The following is a 12,463-nucleotide window of genomic DNA, read 5'->3' on the forward strand; positions in this document are numbered from 1 at the left end:
GGCAGGCAGGCAGCAGGCAGGAAGAGGGGGTTCCCCCAGGGCAGGCTCCTCAGAGGCACCAGAAGTGTAGGCCCCAGTCAGCAGGAGCCCCAGGGACGCCAGGATACAGTTCCAGTCGTCCTTCTCAGAAATGAACACCAAAGCGCCACTAAAGGCCGAGGAGCGGGAGCACACATCCCACCTGCAAACAAGAATTTCCTGTGGAGGCTCCCGTTTTACCTGGATCATGTCGATGTTTCCGGACACTCGACTTCATGATATAACTGTTGGTTTTACCTAAAGATAAGGTCACCCCCTGATTCCAACTATCTAAGTAAGACAGATGCTGCAGAAGATGCAGGTGTTTTAGTGGCATGGCATTCCCTACGACAGTGGTCAGCAAACTCATTAGTCAACAGAGCCAAATATCAACAGCACAACAATTGAAATTTCTTTTGAGAGCCAAATTTTTTAAACTTAAACTATATAGGTAGCTACATTGTTATTAACTTAATTAGGGTACTCCTTCAATCGCACTGTACGTGCACGTCCGCACGTGGTATTTTGTGGAAGAACCATACTCAAGGGGCCAAAGAGCTGCATGTGGCTCGTGAGCCGCGGTTTGCCGACCACTGCCCTAGGACATCACTGCTCATTTGAGTGAGCATGAAAACCTGGCTGTGAGGAGCTGGGATCTGGGAGCATGATGTGTCTGCTCACGTGACTAGAGAGGAGGGTTGGTGGGGAGATGCTGGGGGGGAGTGCACGGGCAGAGGGGCTCCGGCTGCCGTGCAGGGAGGGTATCTACTGAGAGATGAAGCTCAGCGCTCCATTCAGAACATCGTGAGTGACAAGGACTCTCCCCACACTGCATTTAAGCCAAATTAGGCTAAGTGTGTGTGTGTGTGGTGGAAGGGGAGTGGGGAGCGACGGACAAAAACCTACATTGAAAATTCCCACTTGGTAATACACATCCCAGTCTTTCATGTGACAAAATTCATCAAACCTCAGAACTCACCCAGTCATTCAGGTCCATCAGATCCTTCAGTGACTGTTTTGGAAACTCAGGCAATTTGAGTTCAGAAAACTGATTTCTTTGGTCCTCTTTTTTTTTTTTTTAAATGTTATTTCCTTTCTAAGTCTTCAATCATTTTTTTTTTTTTCATTTCCACAGCTCTGGATTATGAATCTGAAGTCCTGGATAACCTCATGTACTAAAAATATCTCTATGTATGTCTGAATTTTAACTCTTTCTCCAACCCTGTTTTTAAACCATCCAACTTATTTCACGAAACCACCTTTTCACAAATGCACTGGACTTTTAGAGACTATTTATGTGGGTCCAGCCCTACTCTGCCTCATTTATTTCATGCTTCGATAGGAATAAGGTGGCAGGAAGGGAAAATATTCTGACTGCCCTTCGAGGTTATTCCAGAGTCTTCCTAGCGAGGAGGTACATCTAGGTCCCTAATATTCCAGGGGCTGGCTTCCTGAGTCAGTTCAAAGCAGCCATGGAGGGGTGACCTGAAGGACCCTTCCCAGTTGCTCCTGATTGATCCCAGGGGCACTCTTCCCTAACCCACCACGACACAGGAATGAGAAGCACACAGTCAGCGAGCATGCAGTTGGCATCCCCGGAGAGCTATGGCTGCTGAGGGTCTGGGGACGTATGGGTGGGAGGACATTAGTTGCCGGGAAGCTTTCACAGAGTCAGAAGCCGTTACATACACGCTGTCACACACACAGGGGGGAGGAATGGTTCTCCGCTGGGAATGGCGAGCCTTCATGTGTCCTCTTCGTCACTGGCCCCACTGCAAAGGAAAGGAGAACCAGGTGAGGCACGACATCACAGGGGGGAGGCGACCGGGGCTGCTGGCTGAAGGCACCGGCTCTGTGGTCAGACCCGGGTTCCAGCCCTCACCCTGCCACTGCTGGGCGCTGCACGTGGCCACGGGCAAGCTACTTACCTCTCTAAGTTCCGATTTATCTGACTACAGGGATCACGGGGATGATAAAACCTACTTTCTGGGTTCTTGGAGGATTAAGTACGATAATACACATAACATACACAGGGCCACAGCAAGTGAACAGCTATTTAAACGAACAGGCGTGGCTCATAATAGTTTTATAAACTTACTTAAACTTACTTGACAAAATGAATTGCTAGTAAAAATCAGGAGTCTGGCTCCCCCTAAGCCCGTGGTCAGCAAACCGCGGCTCGCGAGCCACATGCGGCTCTTTGGCCCCTTGAGTGTGGCTCTTCCACAAAATACCATGGCCTGGGCGAGTCTATTTTGAAGAAGTGGCGTTAGAAGAAGTTTAAGTTTAAAAAACGTGGCTCTCAAAAGAAATTTCAATCGTTGTACTGTTGATATTTGGCTCTGTTGACTAATGAGTTTGCTGACCACTGCCCTAAGCCTTACCAGGGGTCCTCAAACTTTTTAAACAGGGGGCCAGTTCACTGTCCCTCAGACCGTTGGAGGGCCGGACTATAGTTTAAAAAAAAAACTATGAACAAATTCCTATGCGCACTGCGGGCCCGGGACGAGTCGGCTGCTAAGCAGGACAGGCAGCGGCACCCGGCGGGCCGGATAAATGTCCTTGGCGTGCTGCATGTGGCCCGCGGGCCATAGTTTGAGGACGCCTGCCTTAAACAATCTACTGTTAGGAGAAAAAGACAAAAGGAAGCCTGCATTCTGCTCTCCTCTCCCGGAATCCTGCCAAGGCTGCAGTTCATGCCACGGATAGGCACCGGACGCAGATGTCACCTCTTCAGAGAGGGCACTGCATCCAAGTAGGACCCCTGATGATTCTTCATCTCCACCTTATTTCTTTTCTAGCCCTTATCACATCCTATAAAGTATTTGCTATTTACTCTCCCCTCTACCGCCCACTGGAGCATGAAAGAGTAGCAATACAATCTATTCTATTAACTACTATTTCTCTAACACTAATAATGCGCGAGGCACGGAGAAGCATTCAATAAACAGTTGTTTTTAAAAAGTGAGTGAGAAGTAAACACAACAGGAAGAAAGGGAGGAGAGAGAGGGAGTTGAAGGGAATAGTCAGTCATCCTAGAGGTCACTGATACTTCAGTGGCCAAACCATGAGCTGTGGTGGCTGGGGGCTCAGCTGCTCAGGGTGGACCTCCCTGGCTTGGTGCTGGGCGAGAACATGGCTGAGACAGGGGCTGGGGCAGGAAGGCAGGACCAGAAAAAGAAGGGGGACAGGAGCAAGCACATTGAAAAGGGCAAAAGCAGCAAACTCGCCCAGTTCCCCCTCCTGCCCTTCTCGAGGCCACAGCCAAAACTGTCACAAGAGCCAATCGAATCGGGTGCCTGGGTGGCGGGGGCACTGAGCCAAGGCCTCCTCACCCTCTGTCATTCCCCTTATGATCCTGGGATGGAGGGGCTGTTATTTTTATTAGCCCTTTTCCCAGCTGGACACAGTGGAGCTCTGAGAGATATAAAATCCTCGGTCACAGAGCAAGGTCTGTGTTCCCCGGATAAAGTCTGAAATAGTCAAGACAGGGAGGTTGGAAGGGAGGTAAAATCTCCTTCCTCTGGTAGAGACGGGCTACGCAAGGAAGAGGACAGGCTTGGGGTGCACGAGCTCCCGGCCATAACCTAGAGAACGTTACCTCACAATGGACTGTCTATATCTATATGAAATCTGTGCTCTTTTACATCCGTTTGGGAAAGACTTTAAGGGAAAATATCCTAGGCAACTAACTTGGAGTACTTTGGCTCAGGGCGAAAATATTTCAAGACATAGCCTGACAATAAGCTAAGTGTACTCCGGGAGCCCAGAGAACCAAGTGGGCAGCCTTCGCTATCCAAATCCCTCCCGTTTCCGCTCCCTTTTCCTGTCTGTTGTCCAATCACAGGATAGAGGGAGCATGCTGGGAAGGGCGGGACCGTGAACTAGCGCTAAGGAGCCACGTGTTTGGTGACATCTGTCCCAAGGGGAACAAAAGGTCTTTTATGAAAGCTTCTCACCAGAATCAAGGCACTGTTGGAACTGGCGTCCTAGTGCCCCCCGCTTGGTATTATATCCAAGCGAGCTCCTATTGTTCTCTTGTCAATGCCCTTCAATTATGAGAGCCTAGCATGGTGACTGTGCCCTTTCCTTAAGCTGAACGGTCAGCATTCTTCACTCGAAATGCATAAAGGGTTCATGAACCTACTGAAATGGTATACAACATTGTGTTTATGTGTTCCTCTGTCTGAGAGAGGTCACAATTTTCATCATATTCACAAAGAGGTCAACAACCTCCCCACCCCTGTCCCTACCCCAAATGAGTATAATGAAATTATAAGTGAGTTCTTTTTCTGTTGCCAGGTTCTTTACTATATGACGCGTAGCGTTGGCTTGGGGTAAAGATCAGAAGCCACGACTAATGAAATATTTTCTCATTATCCTAAAAGAGATCTGTTCTTGGGTCTGAAGGATATAGTTCATCTCATAGTTTAAAAGCGTGAGACCTTGAGATCCTGGCATATCGCTGATTGATTCTTTTATTTGCTAAATATTTATTGACAGTCCACTATGTGTTAGGCATGATGCCAAGCACACCAATAAGTAAGAGAGACACAGCAATCGCCCTCCTGGACTTTACAGCCTGCTAAGTGAGGAAGAGAGACAGAGATGGGCAGAGATAGAGATAGAATATATTTTCCAGAATAGCATCTTCAAATAGAGCATATTTGTTTTCACAGTTATTTAATAACCCGTCTTCCTTTGCGTGTGGTCTCTCCTGGAGGTTAACAATATAATCATCTCCTAGCGCTCCTTCACTTTGTATAGAAGCTGGTCTGTGCTCATAAGATTTTCTTAAATAGGCTATAAAAGTCTACTTTCTCCAAGGGAAGTGGCCAGACTTCCACCTCAGCCATTCATCCTCCTCTGAAACTTCTACCAATCACACTCCGATTTATAATGGGAGTGGCACTCAGAGGTTATTGAAATGCTTTTTAATGTCTGCTTGGTTGTTGTTTGAAATGAACTAAGGGTGTTAGATAGACAGCCCATTCTATAGTCGGTATTGACCACCGAGGGTGGCAGCATTATCTAGTTGCTTTGAAGTCACCAGGCTGAGCTGGGTTTAAAACTGAGCTGAACTGCTGAGCTGTGGGACCGTGGGTGAGTGACTCAACCTCTCTAACACCCCCTCTAATGGTTGTAGTAATGATATGGAAGGTACTTTTTTAGGATGAAAAATGCCAGGTGAAATATATATTTCACAGGTTCTTTAATAATCTGCTTTTGCACTCAACTAGTCAGGATTGCTATAGAAAGAGAAGGAAATGCAGACACTGGGCTTGTCTCTCAGGCCTCACAGCGCCTGTGCCTCCGCAGGCCTGTGAAGATGCCTCTGAGAGAAGCTTAGGTCTCTAGCGCTGCCTCAGGTCCACGCTCTGACCACAGGACCAGATTGGATCTCCATGCACCTTGCCACTTGTCTGCCGTGTTTAAAGGCGGCTCCCCTTCTTGCGCACCACAGGGACTGTGTCGTGGCCTGTTTCTGTGGAAGATGGAGAGGCACCAGCAGGCCTGTTCAGGCAGCATCCTTGCACAGAAGTAGCAGGCAGTGGCTTGTTTGCCTGCCTACTAGTATGTCCCATCTGTTCTTAGAATGCCTTTCTTTAGGACAGAGTCTTCTGTTGCTATTGTTGTTGGATTTATATGGAATCATTTCCAGCCTTTTTTTAAAAAAAAAATTAAAAAATTAAGTTTTTCCATTTTGCTGAGCTGTACTTTCTGTAACAAGTATTGCTTCTATAAAAAGAAAAAAACAAAATACCCTATGCTGTTATCCACCAGTGATAATCAACATTAACACACTGCAATAGATTTATCTATATCCCCCATCCTATATAATAAAGAGGTAATATGCAAATTGACCCTCACGCCCTCGCACAAGATGGCCACCCCCATGTGGTCAAAGATGGCCACCACAAAGATGGCCGGCAGGGGAGGGTAGTTGTGGGAGATCAGGCCAGCAGGGGAGGGCGGTTGGGGGTGACCAGGCCTGCAGGGGAGGGCAGTTAGGGGCGACCAGGTCGGCAGGGGAGGGCACTTGGGGGTAACCAGGCCTGCAGGGGAGGGCAGTTGGGGGCAACCAGGCCAGCAGGGGAGGGCAGTTAGGGGTGACCAGGCTGGCAGTGGAGGGCAGTTGGGGGCGATCAGGCCAGCAGGGGAGGGAAGTTGGAGGCAACCAGGCCTGCAGGGGAGGGCAGTTGGGGGCAACCAGGTCGGCAGGGGAGGGCAGTTGGGGGTGACTGGGCTGGCAGGGGAGGGCAGTTGGGGGCAGTCGGACCAGCAGGGGAGCAGTTAGGTGTCGATAAGGCTGGCAGGGGAGTGGTTAGGGGGGTGATCAGGCTGGCAGGCAGGCGAGCGGTTGGGAGCCAGCAGTCCCGGATTGTGAAAGGGATGTCTGACTGCCGGCAGTCGGACATCCACTGAGGGGTCCCAGATTGGAGTGGTTGCAGGCTGGGTTGAGGGACATTCTCCTCCCCCCCCACACCCAGTGCATGAATTTCATGCACTGGGCCTCTACTACATATATAAAAATAGATATTTCACAGGTTCTTTCATAATCTGCTTTTCTACTCAACTAGCAATGATTAATACCTTCCTTATCAAGAATAATATCTCTATAAGATTATGATTCATGATTGAATAGTCTGGATTTACTCTACCTGTACTAGACACAAATTATTTCCACCTTTTCATTCTTACCCACACCTGTGACACATATCCATGTGGATGACTTTTTAGGTTTACACTTAATTATTTCTCCCCAAAAATTCCCAGAAGGGAAACTCCTGGGCCAAAGGGCATGGTCCTTTTTTGTTTTAATAAATTCTATTTTATAAGATAGGTTAAAGTTTACAGAAAAATTACAAAGATAATACAGAAGGTTCTAATACCCACTTTCCTCTGTTATGTTAGTATAGAACAGGGATGGGCAAACTTTTTCACTCCAGGGCCACAATGGGTTCTTAAACTGGACCAGAGGGCCGGAACAAAAGCATGGATGGAGTGTTTGTGTGAACTAATATAAATTCAAAGTAAAGGAGCGGAGGGGAGAGCAAGAGAACCGGATAGAACGGCCGGATCCAGCCCGCGGGCTGTAGTTTGCCCACGGCTGGTATAGAACATTTGTGGTATATTAGTATTAATTGAATTTTATGTTTTATTCAGATTTCCTTAGTTTTTCTCTAGTGTTCTTTTTTTGTTCCAGATGTCACCCAGATGCCACACTACTTATAGTCATCAGGGGTCCTAAGGTTCCTCTTGGCTGTGATGAGTTTTCAGACTTTCTTGGTTTTGATTATGGTGACAGTTTTGAGGATATCGGTCAGGTATTTTGTAGAATGTCCCTCACTTGGGAGTTGTCTGATGTTTTCCCATGATTAAGCCATAGCTTTGGGCCTTTAGAAAACTGCAGAGATAAAGTGTCATTCTCCTCATGTCATAGGAAGGGTACATATCAATGTGACTTAGCACTGTTGACCTTGAACACGGGCTGAGGCAGTGTTTGCTAAGGTTTTTCCTATGTAAAGTTACTTTATTTCCCTTACCCATATTGTCGCAAGTCATCAGGAACTACCTGCATCTAAGGAGTAAGGAGTAAGGAGTTACATTCCCCCTCATTTTTGAGGGTAGGGTATCTACCTAATTATTTGAACGTGAGATTTGTCTCTTCTTCTTCATTTATTTATTTACTTACTAGAGGCCCGGTGAACCAATTTGTGCACAGGTAGGGTCCCTTGGCCTGGCTGGTGATCAGGGCTGATCGGGGCCATCTCGCCCAGTCCTGATTGGGGCCCATTGGGGCTGGCTGGCCGGGGGGAGGGACTGCACTGACCACCAGGGGGCAGCTTCTGCATTGAGCGTCTACTCCCTGGTGGTCAGTGTGCATCATAGCAACTGGTCAACCAGTCAACTGGTTATAATGATCGCTTAGGCATATCTATATCTATATCTATATATATCTATATATATATATATATATATATATATATATATATATATATATATATATATATAGAGAGAGAGAGAGAGAGAGAGAGAGAGAGAGAGAGAGAGAGAGATTCAATCAGCTATTTATATCAGGATGGACATTTATTTTATACTTTGGGTTATAATCCAATACTTCTTTATTTATTTTGTTGCTGAAACTGTTCAGCTGGGCCTTTGGGAGCTCTTTCGTCAGCTCTGGAGGCCCCTGACTGTTCCCCCATCAATGTGCAGTTGGTTTTATTTTGGGGGTTTTATTACTTGAGTACTTTCTTACTTTCTGGCACTACAAAATGCTCTGGGCTCATCCTGTATATTCCCTACCCCAGTCCTAGAATGAGATGGTTCTCCAACCATCTAAGGGCATGTATTTTTAAAGGTGTCTCATATAGTATTGTTAAGCTGCCCCCCGAAATCATCTTATCCTCATTTACAATCATTACTCATGTAAGTATGAGAATGGGGATGATATGCGGTTTATATGTGTCTTTCTCTTTTCTGAAATAATTTCCATGTTATTTTCAGTTTCCTGTTGAATTTCAAGAGGAGGCATAAGCTCCCAGTTCCTCAGCCTTTCTGTTGGCTTCCCCATCCTCCCTTTCTCTCCAGCACTGATGGATTTCTCACAACGGAGGACCTCCTGTGGTGGGGATGAAAAGAATCTTCCCAAACCCTCACCCCCTGGGCCCAGGCCACTCCAGGGGCTGGGGCTTGGGAAGCAGAAAATAGCTTAGGGTTTACCTTCCCTGCTTACTTTCTGTACCTTCAAGAAATACACCCGACCCAGTTTCCTCATCTTTTCTTGGCAAGTGAATAATAGAAACCAAATCTTTCTCAAGCAGTTTTCTCCCACAGAAATCTTAAACATAAGCCTGTTGCCTCAGCTACTGTATCTTACCCGATACCACAGGAAGAGGGGGAAAGGATCAATAAACACACTCTCTTCACTAATCTCTAATCTCTTTATGAATGGTAAGCTTTTATTTCTTTATCTTTTTTTACCATGTCCCAGATTAGTTCTCAGTAGCGCTGAGTCCCATGATGACCTTGAATTGGGGTCTGGACGTTGTAGAAAGCTGGAAATTGGAAGCCTACCAACTCTCAAGACCTAGTGCTACTTCTCATATCGCACAGGGTTCTGAATGTGGATTTAAGAGCTAGAAACACCTAGGTTTATGTCACAGCTTTGCCATTTACTAGCGGTGGGATTTTGAGTTCCGTGTTTCTGCCTGGAAATGGAGGACAATTTAGGACCTCCCTGGTAGAGTTGCCGGGAGGATTAAACAAAATTCATGTATACAGAGCGCTTGGCTAGGTACCTGGCACACAGAAAAAGCTCAGTACATTTTATACTTATTTAGTAACATCGCATGAAGAAATCAAAGCTAAGAGGCTGAAAGTCATACAGTGAGTGGGTGGCACAGCAAGATAAACTGGAAGTCAGAATTTCTGGCTCCTGAATCCACCGTCATACCTGCAAGCCCCATTTCTCTAAGAACACCACACTCATTCACAAGAGCGAAGGGCTAACCCTGCTGTTGACACAGGCACTGTAGGCATGCGGTTATTTGAATGGGTTCAAGATTCCTTCTCAAGCCCAGTCCGTTGGTATTTGATAGGCTATTTGTTAATAACGACAGTAAATTATTAAGTGGTTTATATGTGCCAACCATTGTGCTCAGATCCTTGGGAACACATCTCCCTCTCCCACTGTGCCACTGCAGGCAGGTTCCGCTGACTCGCTGCACAACCATCCCATCCATCCCTCCCTCTCCCCCACTGCCGCCATCACCACCTCCTGCTTGAGCTACGGCACTTGCCTTTTGCCTGGTGACTTCCTACTCCTACTCTTCAGTTCACTACTGTCTAGTTTTCAAACTGCACTCAGGGTAATGTTTTTCAAATGGACAACTGATTATGTTACTGCCCCACTTAAATATCCTGCAATGGCTTCCAAGAACCTTAGAATAAAGCCCAGGGCCCACCCATCTCCACATGACTAGTCCCCTCCCTACCTTTCTATCCTGTTTCGTGCCACCTGCTGGCCACACTGGTTTTATTTCTGCCCCGCAAATAAGCAGAGCTTGTTCTTGCATTAAGGCATTTGCATTTGCTATTCTGTCTCAAAAGCTCTTCTCCCAGCTTAGAATGACGGATGCCTTAACATTCAGGTCTCAGCTCCAATATCACCTTCTCAGAGGTTGGCTTTCCCTCACCCAGCCCTGCACTACCTTAGACTGTGGTATCATCTTGACAGCACTGATTACTATCTACGATTACTTTGAGATGGTTAGGGTCCTTAACAATGTTGTTCCCGCTATACCACCAGTACCTGATCATGTGCCTGGCACCAGTGAAACCTCAACAAATATTTTTTGAATGAACAAGTGAATGATCAAAACAACCTGCACAATATATTATTGTTCTAGAGACCTTGCAAGGCGTCCCAGGCAGACAGTGGGCAGCTTTCTGGTCTTAGACGTAGTGCTGAGTAACCTCTGGACAGCTTACTTCCAGGGGTGAGCCCAGGCTCCATTTAGGTTCCAATAGTCACTGCAATCACCAGGCACGTAGAACCACTGGGGGCGCCAGATGTGGGTTAGAATGCTGTATCTGAACAGTGATGGCTCTTACAAATGACTAAGCCTCACCGGTAAAGAATGGGCATGTCTGATGAACAAGGAGTTCTGTGTCATGGAGGGCAAAGCAGAAGCAAGTTCATGTCCTGCCCTCCCCAAGCAAGGAAACCTGAAGAACCAATTCACCTCCACGAGGAATGTTCTCATCTGGCTTCCTTATACAACAGCTGCACTTTTGGCAGCTTCCAGCCCTGCTCATTCCAGCTGTGAACTGTGCTCAAGGCCTGGATTCCAACACTTTAACCATCCACCCCTCACCCTGACGGAGAAAGAGAGAGGTGAGGATGGTATCAACTCATCCAGACCAAGATGGAGGTAAAGGGTACCTATTCCTTGCTCCCCTCCACTCAGATGAAATGTCAGCTGCGGCGTGAAGACAGAGGTGGGAGAGCTGGGTTAGTTACTGTGCTGGCAGTGACGGTAGGGACAGAGGGAAAAGTACACGACTGAGAATCAGAGACATGGCTTCATGACTCCATTGCAGCACACATTAGCAGTCAGACCCGGGTGTCCATGTCTGTAAGATGAGGATAATGGCACATTGAAGTACTCATTAAATGCACGCTGTTATGATCTGGTGGGCACTGAGCGAGTCACATCACCAATGTTTTCACATTTTATTTTATTTTAAACTATTTTTATTGATTTCAGAGAGGGAAGGAGAGGGAGAGTGAGATAGAAACATCAATGATGAGAGAGAATCATTGATTGGCTGCCTCCTGCACACCCCACACTGGGGATCGAGCCCTACAACCCATGCCCTGACCGGGAATCGAACCGTGACCTCCTGGTTCACAGGTCTATGCTCAACCACTGAGCTACACCAGCCAGGCTCACATTCAGTTTTCATAATAATCATCCTGTGTAGTAGCATGAACACTCCGTTTTGCAGAAGAAGGAAACGAGGAGCAGAGAAACGAGGTGACATCCCAGCCCCACAGTGGGGCAGAGCTGGAAGTGCAGCCAAGGCTGGCCCTTGTGTTTCACCTGGGCAGGGGACTCAAGGACGAGTGCAGGCAGCACATGGGAGGCTTGTGAGGTGAGCCTGGCCGCATGGGTCCAGCCAGCTTGCTGGTAACGCCGCATTACCAGGAGCACCGCACAGGTGTTAGGTAACCTCTGCTGATCACTAAGACTTTTCTAAAGCCTTGGCTGACTCAAACTCCGTTTGGACACCATTTACTAGAAATCTTTCTCCCTGCAATGGAGGATCCCAAAGCCTGTGACTTTCCTGTGGTAACCTGGCCGTGGGACAGTACCATTTCCATCAGGTTCTCACCTTGGTTCTGTGGGTTCCTGCAAATAGTCAGACAAAAGGGCCTGCCACCAAACCATCCCCCTGGACTCAGGACAGGGTCTCTTTGGGTCAGCCAGGTTTCAATGTGTATCTCACCTGTCCTGAGTGAGAGGCGCCCAGGCCTCACTCTTTTAATTAGGCTACACAGAAAATATTTTTCAAGGCTTCAGCTGATTTCCACTCCGCCCACTAGAGGAGAGAATCTGACTTACGTGGAGATGATGCCCCGTCTGCCTTCAGGGAACCGAGATGAAGGTGGCCTGTGGATCCCTGCCTGGCCCTCGTAGCCCCCGGGCTCAGGGATTCAGCAGCCACAGCGTGACTGCACTGTAAATGTCAGCCTTTGGAGGCTATATCTGTCCCTCACACACCGTTTTGTCCCCAGTGTTCGGCAACTTGCCTGGCACTTAGGATGCGTTTGGTGGCTGGCACGCGGGATCTCTCACAGCCTCTGGGCCTGGGGAAGGGGCTGAGCTGGTGAAGTGAAAGGTTGGGCAGGAAGCTGACTCTTCTAGGAAAGTAG

General features: G+C 47.6%; 1 protein-coding gene across 2 annotated transcripts in view; it reads right to left on the bottom strand.

The window, feature by feature from the left end:
* Positions 1-1,099: 1,099 nt before the first annotated feature.
* The window catches only part of TRIM44 (tripartite motif containing 44), an 81,423-nt gene continuing 70,059 nt past the window's right edge, over positions 1,100-12,463 (bottom strand). Inside the window, exon 4 of one of the 2 annotated variants that reach the window (XM_080643157.1) lies at positions 1,100-1,790. In XM_080643157.1, coding sequence (XP_080499283.1) covers positions 1,779-1,790 — 12 coding nt within the window. In that variant the 3' untranslated portion in view covers positions 1,100-1,778. The remainder of the gene's footprint in view (positions 1,791-12,463) is intronic. The other variant, XM_080643158.1, reaches the window with a different exon arrangement.

This window comes from Plecotus auritus (assembly GCF_963455305.1).
Source record: "Plecotus auritus genome assembly, chromosome: 9".
Classification (NCBI taxonomy): Eukaryota; Metazoa; Chordata; class Mammalia; order Chiroptera; family Vespertilionidae; genus Plecotus; species Plecotus auritus.